This window comes from Telmatherina bonti, assembly GCF_933228915.1.
Source record: "Telmatherina bonti genome assembly, chromosome: 16".
In the NCBI taxonomy this organism is placed as follows: domain Eukaryota; kingdom Metazoa; phylum Chordata; class Actinopteri; order Atheriniformes; family Telmatherinidae; genus Telmatherina; species Telmatherina bonti.
Genome location: NC_136614.1, coordinates 40,132,345 through 40,157,304, shown reverse-complemented (window position 1 = coordinate 40,157,304; position 24,960 = coordinate 40,132,345). Strand labels below are relative to the sequence as shown.

General features: G+C 43.1%; 1 protein-coding gene across 1 annotated transcript in view; it reads left to right on the top strand.

Annotated features, from left to right (window-relative positions):
* Window positions 1-547: 547 nt before the first annotated feature.
* LOC306767268 (homeobox protein Meis1-like) overlaps window positions 548-24,960 on the top strand; it is a gene marked incomplete at both ends in the record, with an annotated part of 79,776 nt that continues 55,363 nt past the window's right edge. Inside the window, 2 exons of the mRNA XM_079255189.1 lie at window positions 548-553; window positions 19,593-19,707. Of these exons, the coding sequence (XP_079111315.1) occupies window positions 548-553; window positions 19,593-19,707 (121 nt within the window). The remainder of the gene's footprint in view (window positions 554-19,592; window positions 19,708-24,960) is intronic.

The window sequence follows — 24,960 nt, the reverse complement described above, 5'->3', positions numbered from 1 at the left end:
GCAATGGCAAGGGACTGTTGTTCCATTGTTAGGTGTCGTCTTGGTCTCATGATGTCAAAATGTGAACAGCATGATGAGGACAACTGTTTAAACACCAGCTCTAATTGAACCAGGACATTTATTGGTCAATTCAAGGATCACACACCTGCCGGGATTTTTGCCGTTAAGCTCCTTGTTAGAGAACAGCAACTTGTGCAAAATTTATTGAAGCATTTAACAGTTGGACATGTGCATTTAAAAGCTTAGAGAAGATCACATTAAGTTCACCTGTACAGGTTTGAAGGCATTTTAGGCTTGTTGTGAAATTTCACCCAAAAGCTGAATATCCCTAACTTTTTGTGAATAGTGTATATTGTGCTTTATGACGATGCCATTCAAATCACTTCTAATAAGGCCATTATTTATCCACTCATTTCATTCTTGATTGTCGGCTACACATGTAGCCACAGCTGCTCTAGGACAGACTGAAAAACATGGCAGCCAAGCCATTCCAAGAGCTCATCCAACCAACACCAAACATTCATACACTCTTGCAACAATGCAAACAATGGAGGTAAGAAAGATAGAGTATTGCCTGAGGGCATGACAGATGACTGAGGGACTGAGATTCAAACCTCCCAGTTACTGGACATGTTCTACCACCTAAGGTACTGCCACCCATCACTAATTTATAACATTAACAGAATCCATTCATTCATTTTCTGAACCGCTTAATCCAATTCAGGGTCGCAGGGAATTGGGAGCCTATCCCAGCTGGCTTTGGGCAACAGGCAGGATACATCCTGGACAGCTCGCCAGTCCATCGCAGGGACACAGAGACAACCACTCACGCTCATTCCTATGGGCAATTTTAGAGTAACCAATTAACCTAACATGCATGTCTTTGGATGGTGGGAGGAAGCCGGAGTACCCGGAGAGAACCCACACATTAACAGAATCCAAACAGCTAAATGTTGTCTTTTGTTCATTTGTGAACCTGATCACCTTACTGACACTTTACCTGGATATTTCCTTTTCAGCTGAAGGAGCACTGCTCTCTGGATTCAGTTCTAGCCCTGCAGATCAGCTGGTCTCTGAGGTCCTGGAAGTTCAGATCTGATTCTCTCCATCTTGTCTCAATGTGGTGTTTTTCCATGTTAAACAAGAATCCAGTCAAAAAAAAAAAAAAAAAAAAGGAAAAAAAAAAAGTCAATTCATATTGATAAACAATATTTGCACAATCACAGATCAGTGTGTGGAAATGGCTAACTTATTCTGCTAGATCCCCCAAGGATGACTCACATGTCCCAGATCTGTGTATTAAGAAAAAAATATAGCACAAAATTGATAGTTAAACCATACAAAGTTATTATGCTAGACATCACCAAATATAACTGATGACATAACTGTAGCAATTAATCTCTAAGATTGGTTTGGTTCAAGCCTCATATTTACATAAAGTGGACAGTCTTAAATACAGGTCTGAAAATATTTGATATGTCCAGTAATGTCATTGGTCTAAGTCACATGTGGCCAAAGTGCTCTGGTAGTGTCAATCTTATGTGTCCTGACACAAAAACCATCTATACAATCATTTAGGTGAAAATCATAGCAAGAATGATGTGGCCAACAAGTACACAATGGGGATGCATTTAAATATCAGAGCAGACTTACTCAGGGCTGACCACTTTTGAAACTAATGACAATGTTCAGATGGGTCCGATTATGGCCACTGCAGCTGTTTCCTACAACAATGTGTCTTCTTATTGCAAATCAGTAGAGAAGACAAGTCTTACTTGAGCTAATAGAACTTGATCAGTTTCATTATGTAGTCCCGTTTCCACCTAGAGACAGTGTCTGGAGATCAGACGAAAATTTCACAACTTGTCTTATTTCCTTTTTGTATTTCTTTAATAATAATTTGCATTTTTTTAACACATATTTGTAACAGTTTTAACTGTTGCTTACACTTTGGTTTTGGTTCCTGTTGGGACTGCTCCATTTCTCTTTTCTTCCATCTCGATGTCTTGCTGAGAGAACACTAACAAAAATAATAACTGATCAACTGAACATACTAGATTAAATGGAATATCATATGATTAAAAATTTGAGGCTATACAATATATTTGAACTTTTTCTGCTTCTTGTGTACATGGTTTACCTGCTGCCTCTCTGATGACAGATGATATGTCTTCTTCAGCGAGACATGATAGTTTCTCTGCTTTGTCCAATTTTTGCAGGAAGTTCACTTCTGCAAATAAAATTTTTGCACTTATATAGACTGCTTTCTTCAAGCTTAAACTCAGGACAGTATAAAAATGTGTGAAACTCAAACCAACAAGCACAGCACATTAAACTACAAGCATTTTGAATTGAATTTTGAATTGGTTTTACAACAGTGAACAAACCAAGGTCAGTGGATTTTCACCGTCCGTAGTGTAGAAATGTATCAGTCAGGAGGTCAAGCTGGTGAGATGGAGTCATCTCTTGTGACTGGCAAATCTTCAGAGGAAAGACCACAACCTCCCCATTCCCTCTCCATCTGTAAGCCCAAACCCATTAAGCCATCTGGTGCTGTACTTGATCTGTGATTAAAGAACAGTTGCAAAACATTGTCTTAACACTGCAACTGTGGAACAAATTAAGAAAACATCAGAGAAATGCAAGATTTAAGACTACTTTCAGGCCCATCTAATTAATTTAAGCAGTATAGTAGATAATCAGGACAATGGAAGCCAAACAAAAATGGAAGTGTTACACAGACCCTGATATCTTTATAAACCCCCACATATTACCTGGCATGGCTGTTATGGTGGCAGTGGAGATGGTGAGGGACCCAAACGCAGAGATGAACGAAACAGGGATGCAGATTCTAGAAGGTTAATTCTAATCCAAACAAGGCACTCAGGGAACTAACTACAAGGTACAGCAACGAAGGGGAACAAAATGATCCAACAAACACAACTGAAACAGAGGGGTATAAATACACTGGAACAAAACGACACAGGTGAAACCAATGAACAGAAAATCAATGAAGCTAAACAAGAACCAAGAGAACTAAACAGGAAAAACTACAAAATAAAACAGGAAACTAGAAACTAAGGCACTGACTGAAACCACCACATCATAACAATGGCAGTTTATGACCATAAGCATGAAAAGCTGGTACAGGAGTTGTCAGGATGTGAAAGCAGGTATTCTTGGGGCGGCTGTAGCTCAGGAGGAAGAGCAGTTGTCCTTCAACAGGCAAGTTGAGGGATCAATTCCAGGCATTTCCCCTGAAATGCCTGAAATCCCAGTGTCCTAGGGCAAGACACTGAACCCCAAAACTGCCTCATTCTTAAAAGAAAAAAAGCAAAAAAAAAAACAGACACTAGTTTGAATTGCCAACACATTACATGTGCTGACACCTAAAATACCAAATCTCTTAACCTAGTCAATAGCAAAGTGAACTTGGCAGTTTCCCAAGTGTGCCATCATTTACAACAGGAATTTCTCAAAAGAAAAGCTAAAAAACAGAAAAAAAAACACTTTTCCAGCTTTTGTAGACAATGTTTTACTGCAAGTAAAAGAACACTAGTTTAGGCAAAAACAGGGAAGAAATATACATTTTAATAGCTAACCATTAAAGTTACAGTAGTGCACACTTTTATATTTCTAAACCTCTGCTTACCTCTCAGCTTCCCCTTTTCTACTGCCATTACTATGAAGAACTTTTATATACACCCAAAGGTTATCTAAATTGTTTGCACTTGTGGTTCCAATTTGGCAATTTACAATTTTGCTTCCAAATGTGAGCAATATTGGAAAGGAAAAACATTGGATAGGTTAAAATTCAATACACCTGATTCAGATCAAACTGGTTAAGTAGGGACATAGATTGGACCACCTTTAACTTTTCGGTGAAAATCTTAAAGAAAACGCACATTTTATATTGTTCCTCCACCATGTAAAACGTCAACAACTAAAATCTGTTCTGAAACGAAGCAGTACGTGTTATAAAAGCCCAATCACACAGTTGTACAAAAGCTGCCATAATAATAACGATCTAAATGCTAAATTACATTAAAATTATGTGGTCGTCCATCATCAGGCTGCTCAGGTGTTTCCTCCACCTGCAGATACAGAACATGAAGTGATGGTTGGATATAAAATGCTCCCCAATGTGGCTTATCTGTCCCTGCTGGTGGACATGGAACATGGAGACTCTGGACTCCAGTCCGGCACCTTCCAAAGGGAAGGGACTGACCGGTCGGGTCCGCTCCTTTTCCCAACCCAGAGCAGAGGAACAGAACGATGTTCTCCACGCCAGACGTGGTGTAGCGGCCATCGGGCAGATGGAGGCAGGTGGAGGTGCCTCCATGCCCAGGAGGAAACCTGTTGTACAGCTGCAGATGTGTGCAGATAGTGGAGACGCTACATAACATGCTACTAAATGGCGTCAGCGCTTCACCTGCGTTCACCTGATCAATCATCCAATCTGAATGATTGTGTTGTCAGTCATCCTCTCACGTTGGAACCAAACGCTGCTGCTTTACGTCTAGAAGTGATGCAACACATCAGAGGAGGAGAATTCTCATTTATTCACAAGTTTATCTTTAGTGTGGTTTCTGTCAGGGTGGTGTTTATTCCTCTCCATCTCCTGCACCTCCTCCTTCATGGCAGTTATTGGTTCCTCTGCGAGGACACCGCAGCTAGGACACAAGGTGGAACCACTGCCCCCCCTCTCTGCAGCGCTGCAACCCAGCTGGGACACACAGGAACACCAGTATGTTCCCAGTAAATAAACTGGAGTCACAGACGTCTCATTTATGTCCGTTCATTTTATAATCTGAAACCAAGGAATGAAGCACTTCCAGCATCATCTGGAGCATTTTGTTCCAGCGTATCTCTGGACTCCTTCATTTTCCCGCCAGCTTCTAATCTGTGGGAGTGGGCAGCGCCCCCCCTTCCTCCTCCTGTGGACCAAGATGCACTTTCTCCCTACATTTTACTGTCTGACCACTTTATTTGTCCTTTCTGGATAAGTCCGGTGGTCTGATGAGACGCTGACAGCATCTGTCCCCTGCTGACCTCCTCTGTCTTTCTGCTGGTGGTGATGTCCATCCCGTCTCCACCAGATAAAATACTTTTACATTTTACAGCTTTATCTGTTAGAATTTCTTCCTCATTTTCCAGAAAATTTTCCTGCAGAACCGTCATGGAAATGAGATGGATTAATATTTATCAGGGCGTCAGCCTGACCTTTTATGGTCAACATGTGGGCGTGGCCAAATGTTCCCTCACATTTAGTGTTGATCCTTGTTTATGAAGCGAAACAGGCGTGGGATGTGCGTACGCACTGCTTTGTATATAGTGAAGTTTTTTTTTCCAGTTTTCCGTACGTACGCCACCTGTATTCAGCGTTGCTACACAGTTTGATAAGGCCCCAAATGTATCAGTAGTTAAATAATCTGGTGCTGAATTAACCAGGGTGGATCAATTATAGGAATAATTAGCAGATGGGTTCCACTTGTGCTTCAGGAACTCACCTGAGCAGATACAGCTACTCCCACATTCACAAGAAAACTACATGAAGGAAACAGAAGGGATGACATGTGTTTAAAAGTTTTGATGAAATCATTTTTTTGCTCAGGTTGCAGATGACTTTACCAGTGATCGTATTTCGGCAAAATAAACTTGGCTCTAGCTACTGATTTGTCATGGGTGATCCTACCATTAACATTAATGCTTCTGCTCCTTTCCCTGGAAAAAAAATCTCCTATAATCTTTGATCATAATGAGATGGAGAAAGGAAGAAAATAGTACTAAAGAATTATTTTATTAAATCAAATTCACCACCCAAACTAGATGTTTTAAAGGCATGCAATTTAAATTCAGGATTTGCTCCCATGAAGATATATTTTGACTTTTTAACTATTGCATGGATTGTAAATTGTACTGCTTGTGTTCACATATTTGAAATTCCAAAAACAAACAGGCACAAAGACACAAAGCAAAGTTTGTCTATTGTTTATTGGCCTACCACCACCCCCCCTACTTTGGTGGACAATTTTATTTTGTTTATTTATATGCAAAGTTCCAATTATTACAATACATATATAATGAACATTTAAATAAAGATAAGCTACAAAGGAAAGTGATGTTCCAATTTTTGTCAGTTCCAGCAGTGAAGACAGTTACCCACATTAGAGAACAATCTATTAAAAACAAAGTTGATGGTTTTAAACAATTTGCAACAGACTCAGGCAGGTGTTTAGATGAAGTTGGAAATCTACATAATGTAAATGATTACTTTGAATGTGTTTCAAGTCCAATAATTTCTTGTCCAGTGTGGTTTTGCATCCAGATGTTTTGTACATCTTGACAGCATTCTGCTCAGACCTGAAAAAAACCTGATTGGCACAAAAGAGATGGTCTTAAACAATTGCAACAGAACAATGTGTGATCTCTCAATAACTCAGGCAGGTGAAGATTGATAGGTTACATTTCATCGCCTGTTTTATTTAAAGGCCGGGATAGCAGCATGTAGAAGACTTCTCTGTGTGGACCAGCAGTGATGGTTCTGGTTTGCACCAACAGTTCATGAAGATGTTGTAGAGGTGATTTGTGTCGACCAACTGTGGGTGGTTTTGCTGGAAGAAGTTGTCACAGAGGACACAGGAGAACAAGTCTCCTGTCTGGGGTAAACATGTCTAAAATACATCTAAAAGACATACCTAAGCAGTTTATGCATTTTATTTACAAACAAGACATAAGACATAAATGAAAATGTATTCTGCATAACTGTAATATCATACTGTTTGAGTTAGTCATGTTTATCTATTAGTAAATTATTTCTATGCAGGATAATATTTGATTACAATATATATTTTGAATCGTGAACAATTTACGATGTCAAATCTTATGAACTCACGTCACTTTTTTATGGTTCGCCGCTGGACACGATGCAAAAGACAGGATTGTGGTAACTGTAATGTGTTTTCATGACACCAGAATGGAGACAACGTTCTGACAAAGAGGCTGTGAAATGGAAGCAGTGTGTTCTTGTCTGGGGTGGCAGATGTGATCAGACGTTCATACCCCTTTGATCGAAAAAGCTCCAACACCAGTTTGATGACTTGATTACCTGATTTTCGTTAATTATAGGTTGACAGTGCATGATCTCCAGTGCATCCAGAAGACTTACCAGATTTTCCAGGAAATGACTCATACTGTAGTTTGGAGGTCTGTGCACCACTGCAATCAGTGCTGGGACTTGAGACTCAACCTTCAGAACTACAAACTCAAGATCAGTTGTGTATATACTTTTTTTCATGTACCCGAATATGGTTTTTTACATAAACAGCAACACCACCACCATTCTGCTGGCGATGTCAGGAAAATTTGTGTCCGAACATGTCGCAGCCATCCAGATGAAGACTGTAACAAACGAGCCCCATAGATGAGTTTCAGTAAGACATATTACATCAGCTAAGCACATTTCATGGTGTTTTTTGATGTCTTCAATGCGAGATGGCAATCCCTCTGTTGTGAACAATGGTCAGAGTATTGGGCCTGTTAACCGTTTCTCGAAGCTGAAGAAGAGGCATCAAGTCATCAACATTGGCTTGTCTCATGGTCTGGGTGGCAGCAGTAACCTCTGGATTGGCATAGATTTTCTTTTCATTCAAGTCCAACAAGCACCTTTGATCTGTTGGAGTCAAGCATCCACATAAGCTAAGAGTTCCTTGGAAACTATTGATATCTCATCAATGATGATAATTTCAGCATTGTGAAGTTCAGCTCGAACTTCATCCAGTTTGTTACCCAGGCCTTGGATGGGAGGTTTTAAGCTTCTCGGCAAGCAGAGGAGTGAATGCAAAGTTGTACCACTGATGCCAAAAGCTGCTGTTCCAGTGAAAGCACTCAGCAAAACAGTAGAGCTTGACATTTCAGCTTCCTCTGCATTTCTTGGCAGTCTGCTCAGTATTTTTGTTGCCCTTTGAGTGAATACATTTATTCAAGTGAGACTTACCTGTTCCTGCAAAACCAATGATATAAAGGAAAACTAGCTCTGGACTGAGGTCACAGACACAATTTATGCACCTGTCTCTAACGGCATAGAACACAGAGGCCTGCTTCTGATTCAGATTTTGATACATTTGCCTAAGAGTGGTCACATCAATGGCAGGGGGCTCTCTGATGGCTCTGAGTTCTGTTGCAGCAGTGGGACAAAAGTCAGGCACATCTTTTTGCTCATTTTCATCAATTTGTTCCATTTCTTGGAGGTCATCATCGCAGGGCAACCTCACAACTTCTGATTCGGGGCAAGATTATACCATTCATTTATCACGTTGTTTTGGTTTTGCTCAAACTCCTCAAGCACATCATCAATTTCTTCACTGTTCTTCTCATCCTTGTCACGATTTCTTTTGACAATATGTTTTACGTATTCACGACAGTTTAAACCTAGTCAGTTGACACAACCACTCAAATAAAAGGACTCGTATGTAGGAAATTTTTTTTAACCCTAGCTCTGATCTGTGTGGAAGGTACACTCTGTGAAGTCTTTCATGAATTTTTTTAGGATTTTTTTGCAGTGAACAATGGTAGTACCTGATGATAGCAGGCTTATAATTTTTGCGCTTCTGTACATATCCTAGGTCATTGAGCAATGGGAAGACATTAGCTGTGTCTCAATTTGTTAGCGCACTGGAATGTAGTGCGTAGTGCGCAATGCGCACTTTTTTCTGTAGTGTACGCTACGGTGGGTAAGTGTTGTCCCAGATGGAACACTGGACGTAGAGCACTAACCGGTAGTGACGAACTCACATTTGACCACGATTCTTCTGCCGCCAAAAGTAAAACAAAGCGCTAAATTACGAGAATGAATTTGCTTCTCTCATGAAACTACATTTAGTGAGACGGTTCGTCTCACTAAATTCTTTTTAGGAAGTTGTAATAAATAAATGAACAAATCCAGCAAACATAACTTTATGTATCATATCATCATATATTATGGCCTACATTAGAGTGATCTATCTCAGTTGTTAATACAAAACATGAGACTGTCATGTGTCTCTGCATGTCTCCCACAGGCTTATTAGTATAATAAAGTTTAAATAAAAACCATAATAAAACAGCTTTTAAATATGCAGAGATATTGTCAGTATAAAAATGTCCTTTACATGAAACACATGTGTTTTAACTGGTGTTTACTCTGAAGCTGTGCACATCTGGCAACAGGAAAGGGATTATAAATGATAATGTAGGGAATGTAATGCTGTAAAGAAGATGCTCAGACACAGAGATGCAGCAAAGTTGTTACAGAAACATTTTATTGAATCTCCTCCTGCTTGTAGCAGTCCATCTTCCTCATGACGCTCCTCAGGCAGCCTGTCTGAATCCACCTGCAAGCTCGCTTCACCTGCTGCCTGTCAGAAGCCAGGTGTGTGTGGAGAGGTCTTTCAGGATCCTAGAGACCAGGTGGAGGTCCGTCTTTCAGGATCCCAGAGACCAGGTGGAGGTCCGTCTTTCAGGATCCTAGAGACCAGGTGGAGGTCCGTCTTTCAGGACCCTAGAGACCAGGTGGAGGTCAGTGTTTCAGGATCCTAGAGACCAGGTGGAGGTCCGTCTTTCAGGATCCTAGAGACCAGGTGGAGGTCCGTCTTTCAGGACCCTAGAGACCAGGTGGAGGTCCGTCTTTCAGGATCCCAGAGACCAGGTGGAGGTCCGTCTTTCAGGACCCTAGAGACCAGGTGGAGGTCAGTGTTTCAGGATCCCAGAGACCAGGTGGAGGTCCGTCTTTCAGGATCCTAGAGACCAGGTGGAGGTCCGTCTTTCAGGACCCTAGAGACCAGGTGGAGGTCCGTCTTTCAGGATCCTAGAGACCAGGTGGAGGTCCGTCTTTCAGGATCCTAGAGACCAGGTGGAGGTCTGTCTTTCAGGATCCTAGAGACCAGGTGGAGGTCCGTCTTTCAGGATCCTAGAGACCAGGTGGAGGTCCGTCTTTCAGGATCCTAGAGACCAGGTGGAGGTCCGTCTTTCAGGATCCTAGAGACCAGGTGGAGGTCCGTCTTTCAGGATCCTAGAGACCAGGTGGAGGTCCGTCTTTCAGGACCCTAGAGACCAGGTGGAGGTCCGTCTTTCAGGATCCTAGAGACCAGGTGGAGGTCCGTCTTTCAGGACCCTAGAGACCAGGTGGAGGTCAGTGTTTCAGGATCCCAGAGACCAGGTGGAGGTCCGTCTTTCAGGATCCTAGAGACCAGGTGGAGGTCCGTCTTTCAGGACCCTAGAGACCAGGTGGAGGTCCGTCTTTCAGGATCCTAGAGACCAGGTGGAGGTCCGTCTTTCAGGATCCTAGAGACCAGGTGGAGGTCCGTCTTTCAGGATCCTAGAGACCAGGTGGAGGTCCGTCTTTCAGGATCCTAGAGACCAGGTGGAGGTCCGTCTTTCAGGATCCTAGAGACCAGGTGGAGGTCCGTCTTTCAGGATCCTAGAGACCAGGTGGAGGTCCGTCTTTCAGGATCCCAGAGACCAGATGGAGGTCCGTCTTTCAGGATCCCTTAGACCAGGTGGAGGTCCGTCTTTCAGGATCCTAGAGACCAGGTGGAGGTCCGTCTTTCAGGATCCTAGAGACCAGGTGGAGGTCCGTCTTTCAGGATCCTAGAGACCAGGTGGAGGTCCGTCTTTCAGGACCCTAGAGACCAGGTGGAGGTCCGTCTTTCAGGACCCTAGAGACCAGGTGGAGGTCCGTCTTTCAGGACCCTAGAGACCAGGTGGAGGTCCGTCTTTCAGGATCCTAGAGACCAGGTGGAGGTCCGTCTTTCAGGATCCTAGAGACCAGGTGGAGGTCTTTCAGGACCCTAGAGACCAGGTGGAGGTCCGTCTTTCAGGACCCTAGAGACCAGGTGGAGGTCCGTCTTTCAGGATCCTAGAGACCAGGTGGAGGTCCGTCTTTCAGGACCCTAGAGACCAGGTGGAGGTCCGTCTTTCAGGACCCTAGAGACCAGGTGGAGGTCCGTCTTTCAGGATCCCAGAGACCAGATGGAGGTCCGTCTTTCAGGATCCCTTAGACCAGGTGGAGGTCCGTCTTTCAGGATCCTAGAGACCAGGTGGAGGTCCGTCTTTCAGGATCCTAGAGACCAGGTGGAGGTCCGTCTTTCAGGATCCTAGAGACCAGGTGGAGGTCCGTCTTTCAGGACCCTAGAGACCAGGTGGAGGTCCGTCTTTCAGGACCCTAGAGACCAGGTGGAGGTCCGTCTTTCAGGATCCTAGAGACCAGGTGGAGGTCCGTCTTTCAGGACCCTAGAGACCAGGTGGAGGTCCGTCTTTCAGGATCCTAGAGACCAGGTGGAGGTCCGTCTTTCAGGACCCTAGAGACCAGGTGGAGGTCCGTCTTTCAGGGCCCTAGAGACCAGGTGGAGGTCCGTCTTTCAGGACCCTAGAGACCAGGTGGAGGTCCGTCTTTCAGGACCCTAGAGACCAGGTGGAGGTCCGTCTATCAGGACCCTAGAGACCAGGTGGAGGTCCGTCTTTCAGGACCCTAGAGACCAGGTGGAGGTCCGTCTTTCAGGACCCTAGAGACCAGGTGGAGGTCCGTCTTTCAGGACCCTAGAGACCAGGTGGAGGTCCGTCTTTCAGGGCCCTAGAGACCAGGTGGAGGTCCGTCTTTCAGGGCCCTAGAGACCAGGTGGAGGTCCGTCTTTCAGGACCCTAGAGACCAGGTGGAGGTCCGTCTTTCAGGACCCTAGAGACCAGGTGGAGGTCCGTCTTTCAGGACCCTAGAGACCAGGTGGAGGTCCGTCTTTCAGGGTCCTAGAGACCAGGTGGAGGTCCGTCTTTCAGGATCCTAGAGACCAGGTGGAGGTCCGTCTTTCAGGATCCTAGAGACCAGGTGGAGGTCCGTCTTTCAGGGTCCTAGAGACCAGGTGGAGGTCTGTCTTTCAGGACCCTAGAGACCAGGTGGAGGTCCGTCTTTCAGGATCCTAGAGACCAGGTGGAGGTCCGTCTTTCAGGGTCCTAGAGACCAGGTGGAGGTCCGTCTTTCAGGACCCTAGAGACCAGGTGGAGGTCCGTCTTTCAGGACCCTAGAGACCAGGTGGAGGTCCGTCTTTCAGGACCCTAGAGACCAGGTGGAGGTCCGTCTTTCAGGATCCTAGAGACCAGGTGGAGGTCCGTCTTTCAGGATCCTAGAGACCAGGTGGAGGTCCGTCTTTCAGGATCCTAGAGACCAGGTGGAGGTCCGTCTTTCAGGATCCTAGAGACCAGGTGGAGGTCCGTCTTTCAGGATCCTAGAGACCAGGTGGAGGTCCGTCTTTCAGGGCCCTAGAGACCAGGTGGAGGTCCGTCTTTCAGGATCCCAGAGACCAGGTGGAGGTCCGTCTTTCAGGATCCTAGAGACCAGGTGGAGGTCCGTCTTTCAGGATCCTAGAGACCAGGTGGAGGTCCGTCTTTCAGGACCCTAGAGACCAGGTGGAGGTCCGTCTTTCAGGACCCTAGAGACCAGGTGGAGGTCCGTCTTTCAGGATCCTAGAGACCAGGTGGAGGTCCGTCTTTCAGGATCCTAGAGACCAGGTGGAGGTCCGTCTTTCAGGATCCTAGAGACCAGGTGGAGGTCCGTCTTTCAGGATCCTAGAGACCAGGTGGAGGTCCGTCTTTCAGGATCCTAGAGACCAGGTGGAGGTCCGTCTTTCAGGACCCTAGAGACCAGGTGGAGGTCCGTCTTTCAGGACCCTAGAGACCAGGTGGAGGTTGTCTCTGTTTGTCTCTATTTGTCTTTTTTCCCCGTTTGTCTCTGATTGTCCCTGTTTGTCTCTGTTTGTCCCTATTTGTCCCTGTTTGTCTCTGTTTGTCCCTATTTGTCCCTGTTTGTCTCTGTTTGTCCCTATTTGTCCCTGTTTGTCTCTGTTTGTCCCTGTTTGTCTCTGTTTGTCCCTGTTTGTCTCTGTTTGTCCCTGTTTGTCTTTTTTTCCACTGTTTGTCTCTGTTTGTCTCTGTTTGTCCCTGTTTGTCCCTATTTGTCTCTGTTTGTCTCTGTTTGTCTGTTTCTCTCTGTTTGTCCCTGTTTGTCTCTGTTTGTCTCTGATTGTCCCTGTTTGTCTCTGTTTGTCCCTGTTTGTCTCTGTTTGTCCCTATTTGTCTCTGTTTGTCTCTGTTTGTCCCTGTTTGTCCCTATTTGTCTCTGTTAGTCTCTGATTGTCCCTGTTTGTCTCTGTTTGTCCCTGTTTGTCTTTTTTTCCCCTGTTTATCCCTGTTTGTCTCTGTTTGTCTCTGTTTGTCCCTTTTTCCCGTTTATCCCTGTTTGTTTCTGTTTGTCTCTGTTTGTCCCTTTTTGTCTCTGTTTGTCTCTATTTGTCTTTTTTTCCCCTGTTTATCCCTGTTTGTCTCTGTTTGTCCCTGTTTGTCCCTGTTTGTGTCTGATTGTCTCTGTTTGTCTCTGTTTGTCCCTGTTTGTCCCTATTTGTCTCTGTTAGTCTCTGATTGTCCCTGTTTGTCTCTGTTTGTCCCTGTTTGTCTTTTTTTCCCCTGTTTATCCCTGTTTGTCTCTGTTTGTCTCTGTTTGTCCCTTTTGCCCGTTTATCCCTGTTTGTTTCTGTTTGTCTCTGTTTGTCCCTTTTTGTCTCTGTTTGTCTCTGTTTGTCTCTATTTGTCTTTTTTTCCCCTGTTTATCCCTGTTTGTCTCTGTTTGTCTCTGTTTGTCTCTATTTGTCTTTTTTTCCCCTGTTTATCCCTGTTTGTCTCCATTGGTCTCTGTTTGTCCCTGTTTGCCGTTGTTTGTCTCTGCTGTTTGTCCCTGTTTGTCTGTGTTTGTCTCTGATTGTCCCTGTTTGTCTCTTTTTGTCTCTGTTTGTCTCTGATTGTCCCTGTTTGTCCCTGTTTGTCCCTGTTTTTCCCTGTTTGTCTCTGTTTGTCCCTGTTTGTCTTTTTTTCCCCTGTTTATCCCTGTTCGTCTCTGTTTGTCTCTGTTTGTCTCTGTTTGTCCCTGTTTGTCCCTATTTGTCTCTGTTTGTCTCTGTTTGTCCCTGTTTGTCCCTATTTGTCTCTGTTTGTCTCTGATTGTCCCTGTTTGTCTCTGTTTGTCCCTATTTGACTCTGTTTGTCTCTGTTTGTCCCTGTTTGTCTCTGTTTGTCTCTGATTGTCTCTGTTGGTCACTGTTTGTCCCTATTTGACTCTGTTTGTCTCTGTTTGTCCCTGTTTGTCTCTGTTTGTGTCTGATTGTCCCTGTTTTTCCTTGTGTATCTTTTTTTCCCCCTGTTTATCCCTGTTTGTCTCTGTTTGTCCCTGTTTGTCCCTATTTGTCTCTGTTTGTCTCTGATTGTCCCTGTTTGTCTCTGTTTGTCCCTATTTGACTCTGTTTGTCTCTGTTTGTCCCTGTTTGTCTCTGTTTGTCTCTGATTGTCTCTGTTGGTCACTGTTTGTCCCTATTTGACTCTGTTTGTCTCTGTTTGTCCCTGTTTGTCTCTGTTTGTCTCTGTTTGTCCCTGTTTTTCCTTGTTTGTTTGTCTCTGTTTGTCTCTGTTTGTCCCTGTTTGTCCTTGTTTGTTTGTCCCTGTTTGTCCCTGTTTGTGTCTGTTTTCCCTTTTGTCTCTGATTGTCTCTGTTTGTCCCTTTTTGTCTCTGTTTGTCTCTGATTGTCCCTGTTTGTCTGTGTTTGTCTCTGTTTGTCCCTGTTTGTCTTTTTTTCCAGTTTATCTCTGTTTGTCCCTGTTTTTCTTTGTTTGTTTGTCTCTGTTTGTCCCTGTTTGTCCCTGTTTGTCTCTGATTGTCCCTGTTTGTCTGTGTTTGTCTCTGTTTGTCTCTGTTTGTCCCTGTTTGTCTTTTTTTCTAGTTTGTCTCTGTTTGTCCCTGTTTGTCTCTGTTTGTCCCTGTTTTTCTTTGTTTGTTTGTCTCTGTTTGTCTCTGTTTGTCCCTGTTTGTCTCTGATTGTCCCTGTTTGTCTCTGATTGTCCCTGTTTTTCCCTGTTTGTCTCTGTTTGTCCCTGTTTGTCTCTGATTGTCCCTGTTTTTCCTCGTTTGTTTGTGTCTGATTGTCTCATTTTGTCCCTGTTTGTCCCTGTTTGCCGTTTTTTGTCTCTGCTGTTTGTCCCTGTTTGTCTCTGTTTGTCTCTTTTTGTCCCTGTTTGTCTTTTTTTCCCCTGTTTATCCCTGTTTGTCTCTGTTTGTCTGTGATTGTCTCTGTTTGTCCCTGTTTGTCTCTGTTTGTCCCTGTTTGTCCCTGTTTGTCTTTTTTCCCCCCTGTTTGTCTCTGTTTGTCCCTGTTTGTCTCTGATTGTCCCTGTTTGTCTCTGTTTTTTCCTTTTTGTCTGTGATTGTCTCTGTTTGTCTCTGTTTGTCCATGTTTGTCTCTGTTTGTCCCTGTTTGTCCCTGCTTGTCTCTTTTTTTTCCCTGTTTGTCTCTGATTGTCTTTGTTTGTCCCTGTTTGTCTCTGATTGTCCCTGATTGTCTTTGTTTGTCCCTGATTGTCTCTGATTGTCCCTGTTTGTCCCTGTTTGTCTCTGTTTGTCCCTGTTTGTCCCTGTTTGTCTTTTATCCCCCTGTTTGTCTCTGTTTGTCCCTGTTTGTCTCTGATTGTCCCTGTTTTTCCCTGTTTGTCTCTGTTTGTCCCTGTGTCTCTGATTGTCCCTGTTTGTCTGTGATTGTCTCTGTTTGTCTCTGTTTGTCCATGTTTGTCTCTGTTAGTCCCTGTTTGTCCCTGTTTGTCTCTTTTTTTCCCCTGTTTGTCTCTGATTGTCTTTTTTTGTCCCTGTTTGTCTCTGTTTGTCCCTGTTTGTCTCTGATTGTCCCTGTTTTTCCCTGTTTGTCTGTGATTGTCTCTGTTTGTCTCTGTTTGTCCATGTTTGTCTCTGTTTGTCTCTGTTTGTCCCTGTTTGTCTCTGTTTGTCCCTGTTTGTCTCTGATTGTCCCTGTTTTTCCTCGTTTGTTTGTGTCTGCTTGTCTCATTTTGTCCCTGTTTGCCGTTTTTTGTCTCTGCTGTTTGTCCCTGTTTGTCTCTGTTTGTCCCTGTTTGTCTCTGATTGTCCCTGTTTTTTCTCTGTTTGTCTGTGTTTGTCCCTGCTTGTCTCTGTTTGTCTCTGATTGTCTCTGTTTGTCTCTGTTTGTCCCTGTTTGTCTCTGATTGTCCCTGTTTGTCTCTGTTTGTCCCTGTTTGTCTCTGTTTGTCTCTGTTTGTCTTTTTTCCCCCTGTTTGTCTCTGATTGTCCCTTTTTGTCTCTGTTTGTCCCTGTTTTTCTCTGTTTGTCTTTTTTCCCCCTGTTTGTCTCTGTTTGTCTCTGTTTGTCTCTGATTGTCTCTGTTTGTCTCTTATTGTCTCTGTTTGTCTCTGATTGTCTCTGTTTGTCCCTGCTTGTCTCTGTTTGTCTCTGATTGTCTCTGTTTGTCTCTGTTTGTCCCTGTTTGTCTCTGTCTCTGTTTGTCTTTGTTTGTCCCTGTTTGTCTCTCTTTGTCTTTGTTTGCCTCTGTTTGTCTCTGTTCTCTCTGTTTGTCCCTGTTTGTCTCTCTTTGTCTTTGTTTGCCTCTGTTTGTCTCTGTTCTCTCTGTTTGTCCCTGTTTGTCCCTGTTTGTCTCCGTTTGTCCCTCTTTGTTTCTGTTTGTCTCTGTTTTTCTCTGTTTGTCCCTGTTTGTCTCTGTTTGTCCCTGTTTGTCTCTGTTTGTCTCTGTTTGTCCCTGTTTGTCTCTGTTTGTCCCTGTTTGTCTTTTTTCCCCTGTTTGTCTCTGTTTGTCTCTGTTTGTCCCTGTTTGTCTCTGTTTTTCTCTGTTTGTCCCTGTTTGTCTCTGTTTGTCCCTGTTTGTCTCTGTTTGTCTCTGTTTGTCCCTGTTTGTCTCTGTTTGTCCCTGTTTGTCTTTTTTCCTCCCCTGTTTGTCTCTGTTTGTCTCTGTTTGTCCCTGTTTGTCTCTGTTTGTCTCTGTTTGTCCCTGTTTGTCCCTGTTTGTCTCTGTTTGTCCCTGATTTTCCCTGTTTGTCTCTGTTTGTCCCTGTTTGTCTCTGTTTGTCTCTGTTTGTCCCTGTTTGTCTCTGTTTGTCCCTGTTTGTCTTTTTTCCCCTGTTTGTCTCTGTTTGTCTCTGTTTGTCCCTGTTTGTCTCTGTTTTTCTCTGTTTGTCCCTGTTTGTCTCTGTTTGTCCCTGTTTGTCTCTGTTTGTCTCTGTTTGTCCCTGTTTGTCTCTGTTTGTCCCTGTTTGTCTTTTTTCCTCCCCTGTTTGTCTCTGTTTGTCTCTGTTTGTCCCTGTTTGTCTCTGTTTGTCTCTGTTTGTCCCTGTTTGTCCCTGTTTGTCTCTGTTTGTCCCTGATTTTCCCTGTTTGTCTCTGTTTGTCCCTGTTTGTCTCTGATTGTCCCTGATTGTCTTTTTTTCCCCCGTTTGTCCCTGTTTGTCTCTGTTTGTCCCTGTTTGTCTCTGATTGTCCCTGATTGTCTTTTTTTTACCCTGTTTGTCTCTGTTTGTCTTTGTTTGTCTCTGTTTGTCTCTGTTTTTCTCTGTTTGTCTCTGTTTGTCCCTGTTTGTCTCTGTTTGTCCCTGTTTGTCTCTGTTTGTCCCTGTTTGTCTCTGTTTGTCTCTGTTTGTCCCTGTTTGTCTCTGTTTGTCTCTGTTTGTCCCTGTTTGTCTCTGTTTGTCCCTGTTTGTCTCTGTTTGTCTCTGTTTGTCCCTGTTTGTCTCTGTTTGTCTCTTATTGTCTCTGTTTGTCCCTGTTTGTCTCTGTTTGTCTCTGTTTGTCTCTGTTTGTCTCTGTTTGTCTCTGTTTGTCCCTATTTGACTCTGTTTGTCTCTGTTTGTCCCTGTTTGTCTTTTTTCCCCTGTTTGTCTCTGTTTGTCCCTGTTTGTCTCTGTTTGTCTCTTATTGTCTCTGTTTGTCCCTGTTTGTCTCTGATTGTCCCTGATTGTCTTTTTTTTACCCTGTTTGTCTCTGTTTGTCTTTGTTTGTCCCTGTTTGTCTCTGTTTGTCTCTGTTTGTCCCTGTTTGTCTCTGTTTGTCCCTGTTTGTCCCTGTTTGTCCCTGTTTGTCTCTGATTGTCCCTGATTGTCTTTTTTTCCCCTGTTTGTCCCTGTTTGTCTCTGTTTGTCTCTGTTTGTCTTTGTTTGTCCCTGTTTGTCTTTTTTCCCCTGTTTGTCTCTGTTTGTCTCTGTTTGTCCCTGTTTGTCTCTGTTTGTCTCTTATTGTCTCTGTTTGTCTCTGTTTGTCCCTGTTTGTCTCTGTTTGTCTCTGTTTGTCCCTGTTTGTCTTTTTTCCCTGTTTGTCTCTGTTTGTCTCTGTTTGTCCCTGATTGTCTTTTTTTACCCTGTTTGTCTCTGTTTGCGCCAACTGCGCTTTTTATTCCTGCCGTTGCAGTTTCTCTGTGACTGCTTGATTGTATTTCCCAGTTCCCTTTCCCCTCCCGACCCGGTGTCAGAGCCTGTTTGGCCGGATTACCGTCGGGTTCCGGTTCTGTGTCCTTTGCAGGGATTTACACACATTTACACAGATGAAGATACAGATTTAGCGCAACTTCTGCTCCGTGGTTTCCTTTGGATGAGATCAAATGCCCCTATTAAAAATGAGTCAAACTGATTTAAGAAGTTTAAAATTTTTATTAATCATTAAAAAATAAAATAAACAGAGTGGAAATAAATATTTTCGTGAATAAATTCCAAATATAAAGGAAACACTGTCGCTAGTGCAGCTCAGGATGGAGGATTGGATCCAGCTGCTGGTTTTCCTTATTTATTGATTATGAATTGGCTGGAACTGATGTTAAACTTAGTGGATCTGCAGGAAACAAACTTCTCCAAACAGGTTGGTATCTGGTGGCGATGATGATGTCTCCTGCTTCTGGACACTGGTTCATAGAAACACACAACAAAGCTGCCCTTGGATTTTTCTTTCTGTTTAACACAAAACTGAAAAAAATCTGTTATTAGAGACCAGGAACATAAAAACTGGAGGTGTATGACAACATGGAAACATAAATCAGAGACATAAAAACAGAGAAACTGGGTGGGGGGGGGAGCCCGGCCACCCTGCAGAGGAAACTCATTTCAGGCACGTGGATACGAGATGTTGAATTTTCTGTAATTAATAAAATGTAATTGACCTGTTAAAGTCCAAGAAACATAAAACATGGAAAATCAAACAGCAAAAATATAGAAAAACAAAATAATTTTAACATTAAGCAAAGAAATATGGAAAAAAAAAAAGAAAACAGGGAAATATGGAAATATTAAAGAAATAAACAGAAGGAAGAAGCATTAAATCATGGAAACAGAAATCACCATAACATATGGCACCACGTGCTGTAAATATAACATGTCAGGATAAGAAAAGAGCTCCGGCCTCTTAGAGGCTTCATTCTCTCGCCATCATTGTTGTGTCATCTGCTGAGCTCTTCAGCTGATGGCCATCCGGCGAGCAGCTGACGCAGAGAACAAGACCTTCTGTCTGGACTGAGCTCCTTAAATACCGGCCGGTGTGCACAGCTGATCTCAGACACAGCTCTGCAGACTAAACCTGTTTAATCTTAACTCTCTGGACACAACGGTAGGCTTTTATTATTCCACATCTTCATCAGCATCTCTAGGAAAACATGGAATTATCACGTCCTCTTTACTTCGTCTGATATTTCATTTTCTACCATTCCCGTCCATCCCTGACGTCTCAGAACTCCACGTCCTGGAGAGACATGGAGGAGGCACACTCCACGCCCTCTGTGGGGACCCCCGGCCCTTCCAGTGGGGGACACATTTCCCAGGGAGGAGACAACAGCAGTGGACTGGGTAAGTTCTCCTCCATCACTTTGCTGTTACCTGGTATGACCAGTCAGCTGACTGGATCATTTTCCAGATAAAAATTCCTTTTAATCAGGACCTTCTGTAAAAACATCGCCTGAGGCGTTACAAGGAGGACCACCAGCTACAGACATGAAACCCTTGAGGTAATTCCTCTCAGTCAGAGTTTTCTTTGGTTGTCTGGTTTCTGGTGACCGTCCGGCCTTCCTGCCCGTCATGACGGAAGCTTTGAGGGTTTTATGGCTAGTTTTTGTTTTTCTGCTCTTTGGCAGCAGTAAAAATAGACTTTAAAACCAGTTTCCAGCTCTGCCCACCAGGCTGCCGCTGGGCAAACAATGGAAGGAAAAACTTTAACTCACTTTGACTCAACACTGCTGAAGATCATCTGAAAACGGGACCATGATGTTCTAGTCAGTCTTCGCACATGAGGCCATGCTGGAACCTGGTCTTTCATCTGTTCCACTTTGCTGTCATTTTATAGAACTTTAAGCTGGAACTTGCTGGTCATTTTGCCATTTCTAATGTCCATGCTTATTGATTTATGTGATTTGATTTTCATTTGGGAAACACATTAAAGAAAAACGCTCATCCTAGATGAGTTATGCTAGCTGCTAGCCTGAAAAGGTAATCCTCGATGAAGAAGTGCAGTCCACACACCAGAAAATGTGTTGCTGTGCTGCTACAGCAGCAGCTTTCCTTCCAGGTTGATCAGTCCCTCTATCAATGATCTTAGTTTTAGATTGATGCAGAGACTCTGCAGCGAATAACGGCACTCTGTTTTACTTCCCCTGCAATGCAACAATTTTCCTGATATTTGTGGTTGGCTTTGTATCTGTGACAGTTGTTCATCATTATGTTGAATGTTTTTCCTTGTTTCAAAGAACATTTTATGAGTGTTTCCCTTGGTGATGTGCCTACTGCACATGTAAAGAAGGGCTGGTGGCTGAAAAAATAATTAAAACTCGAAGCTGGTGTGCCGATTCTACTGTCATTATAATGACAGACGGTTAAAATCTTCATGTTTGAACTTCACTTGGGCCCATGCTGCCATGTCGTTTAGATCCATTAGGATCCACCCCGCCTGGACGTGGATCGATGTTGTGATTGTCAGGGCTGCATTACCTTCAGGGTTTGCCACTTTGCTGGAAACCAGGCCGAGTTGAATCATAACTTGAAACCCTTGAAGTAGCTGGAGATTAGAGATTGGTGTAACGGTGTTCTGTAGTTTTTGTTTCAGTCGGAGTGGAGGCATACAGAATTTCCACATGGAAAAGTAGCTGCTTGCAGCCCGTTCTCTGGCTTGCAGACATTATGGTTAGTGATAGTTTTACAAAGCAATAAAAAGGACCTTCTTTAAATTGATATATTTTTTGGCAACTTTTGTCTTTAACGACAACAAATAATGTAAATTAAACAATGGAGTTAAATGGAACATGTTGTAGCATTGTTCCTAATCATGTTACTTTAGGTTTTACAACATACATCCAATTAAAGTTTTACTTTTATAAGAAAATATTTAACTGTAAATTGAAATAATATTTGTAAAAGTTTTTCTTTATTTTTCTCTTGAAACATCCCACTTGTACATGCAGACACTGCCCATTAAAACAGATGCATATCTCTATTTACGCCATTTTTTTTATGTAAGTCTTCAATTTGAAATTTTACTGCAAGCAATGTTTTTGTTTTCTTTGTTTCTGGTTGAATTTTAAATGCCATTAAACATGTTCTTGCACTTGTGGTTGATGGCGTGCTAGAGGCGGACGTGCGGAGGATGTGCGGAGGACAGCAAAAGTCTATTTTGTTTATAACCTATGCCTATAAAGTGACTATAGCTCCACTTCAACGTCTTCACTAAATTCTTGTTTGGGATGTCGGACAAGGACAGAAAAGAAAAGATTTCAAACAAAAGTATTGAAGATGGACGTGCCAAGCGCAGCTGAGCGGCTAACGCTAGCCATGTTGGTAGCTGAACTTGAAAAAAATCAAAATAACATCACAGAAGAGCTGACAAAACTAATAAAGACATCACTCTTACTTACTCAGACTACACTTGAAGCTGTAAACAACAGGCTGAGTAGTGTGAAGTTTTCTTCAAGGAGGTGGACGAGGTACTTCATAGCGTCTGGATTTCCACACTAGACTCATCCGTTGCGGGGCTGAAGTCCACTGTACGGGTCCTCGCGAAGGAAAACAACAGTTTTAGGGACGTGTTGGACGGGTGTAAAAATATGCTGAGGTGTACGAATCTTAGGGTCCTTGGAATCCCGGAGGATGGGGGAAATGTCTTTTTGAGTTCATGTCTGGACTCTTGGTCAAGATGTTGGACGACGAATGTTTTTCACAAGCTCCAGAGCGCTGATGCCCAGACGTGAACCCGCGGCCGTTCCACCGCTCCCTGGAGAGAAAGCGTCTCCTGCAGCTGGCAATACACAGGCGTCAGCTCTTTTATGAAGGCAAGAAACTCTTCATCTTCCCAGATCTGAGTGCTCAGCTGGCGGCCTATTAGAAGGTAAAATCACAGTTCTATGAGAAGGGGGTTAAGTTCATCCTGCGATACACCTGGTGGGTTTTTTTTAGGGATCCCAGCACTCGTTAAGCTTTGCCGAGACTGTGGAGGCTTTCTACAACCAGCATTTTGGTTCTAAGAAGGGCTGAGTTGGCAACCCGTAAGGGATGTAAACTGGTGTCTTCAAACGGCAGGGATTATGCTCCCGACCACAGGGTCACTCTGACAGACTCCCATCCAGCATTGATGTTCCCCCACATACACTGGGGCTGAGTTTTATTTGAAGACAGGCTCTAAAGAATCTCTTTAGGTACTGTACAGCAAAACATTACTTTTGCTTCATATCATGGGGAACATATTTATTTCAATTCTATTTTTCTCTGTGGCTTCACTGGTCTCTTCATTGGCATTTGTGGTGTGATGGTGTCTTCATGTTTATCAACTTGAAAATCAAACTACAGTTGTTGTCAGGAATGCAGGAATACAATATTTTTCAGATAAATTTTTCCAATATAATTTGTATCTCCAACTTGGTTTATCTTATTTTTCCTTGCCTTTTCTCCTTCTTCTGTTTAGGTATGTTCATGTCACATTTTTCTTACTATATGTTGATGCTTTACATTGATCTTGGCAGTATATGTTAAGCGTTAATGCTCAGATAGCGCTCCAAGGGAGTAGACAAGTTGATGATAGTATCAAGGAAGTTCAGTGTTTATCCCAGGGGGTGGGTGAGTTCACACAGAATATTTGTATCTTCTATTTCACATCAGGATCACTGTGCAGTTTAATCAGAGGTTACCTGGCTGGCTAGCTACATTATACTGTCCCTCAAGGTTAGACTGTTAAATTCACCATTTAAACCAACAAAAGTCTTAGAATTTCCTGAGAAGGAAAAATGTTGATATGGCTCTCCTTTCTGAAACATACCTATGACCAACTGATGTCCGTTGTATGCAGAACAAATATTACAAAATGATGGCATCTTCTGGGGATGGTTCTAAGACTAAAGGGGTTATGGCCTTCATGAACGCATTTTTAATTTGCTAAATGAGAAAAGTAGCTCTAACAACTCAAGGAGGTTGGCTTACTCTGGGGTCTCCATTCATTTTCCACATTTCCTCTCACACATTTTCCCTGGCTGACCAAGGAGTTACTGAGTCTCCCCAATTACTCACTTCTTATTGGATCAGATATGAATCCGTTTTTTGACTGCAACCTGGATAGATCCAGTCCATGCATTACACGTGCACAAGCTTTAGCCTCCTTAAAGAATGTTATAAAGATGGAAACTTGGTTGACATTTGGAGGGCTCAGAACCCCACAGCTGGAGATTACATTTATTTTTCCACCCCAGCATAAAACATTCTCAAGAATAGATTTTATCATTTCCACCCCAGTCTTAATTCCAACCATAGATAAGATGAATTTCTTGCCTCGTAATATCTCTGACAATAATGCAATTATGACCTACCGTATTTTCATGACCATAAGGCGCACATAAAAGTCTTAGATTTTCTTCAAAATGTGCGGCGCGCCCTATAGTGCAGTGCGCCCTTTGTGTGCGTGTTGTTGTTGTCGTTGTAATCGGATGTAGTAGAGCAGACACGTTAGCTTGGGCTAACGTGTCTGCTGGCGCTGTTGTCTGCAATTTTGCAAAAGTCGGCATCATTTCAGAGGAGCCGCACGGCACGGAAAGTGACTCTTACAGTGAAGAAAGTGAAGCTCGCATGTTTGCTGGAGATTTAGCGCAGCTGTTCAATTCAGAAACAGAGGATGAGGACTTTGATGGGTTTGACTGATGATGATTACTGGTAAAAAAATGTGAGTACCAAACTCAGTTTTGGTCCCGGTCTATGTTTAAATACGCACACTTGTATGCTTGTTTTATCCGTGTGGTCAGGTGTGCCTTATGTATGTGTTAAATACAGAAAGGGAGCACATAACTGAGACTGCGCCTTTTAGTACGGTGCGCCTTATGGTCGTGAAAATACGGTAATTTAATTTTGGCTTCTTACAAGGTAAGCCATCCAGGTGAATACAACTCTGTTGTTAAATGAAGAATACCTTGCTCAAGTTAGACACAAGCTTGTGGAATTTATTAGTATTAAGGACTCAGTTTCAGATAAAGCGACTGTTTGGCTAGCAATCATGGGGTGTTTGCGCCACAATGCATTTAGTTTCTCATATCAGCTTAAACGGAGTAGAACACAAAAACTAAAGCAGACTTGCTGTCAGTTAGAGAGGCAGCTTAAGGACAATTGTAACGAGGTGGCAGCAAAGCTTAAATCTGTGGAGGCAGAGTTAATGATATATTGAGACAACGTATTGAATTTATTATGCATACCACCAAACATAAATATTACAGTAACAGCAGTAAAGCCAGTGCATTGACACTGAAACAGCAAGAAAAAGAAATTCAGCATTCTCTCTATAAACTGTCCGGTGAACAGACTGGTTAGCAAAACAGCTGATATTAATAATATATATATAAATCATTTTTTGAGCTTCTCTACTCTTCAGAAGAGAAATTCTCACAGGACTTATTTGATTCTTTTTTCAACAACTTGAAATTACCTGTGCTGTTGTGGAATATTCTATGCTATTGATGCTGCAGAGAGGACACACAGCAGCAGCTGATGATGGCAGAAAGGGACTACATTTATTACAGACTAACACAGCTTCAGTGGGACAAGGGGAAGGCCTTTCTTCAGGAAAAAAGCCAGTTGCTTATA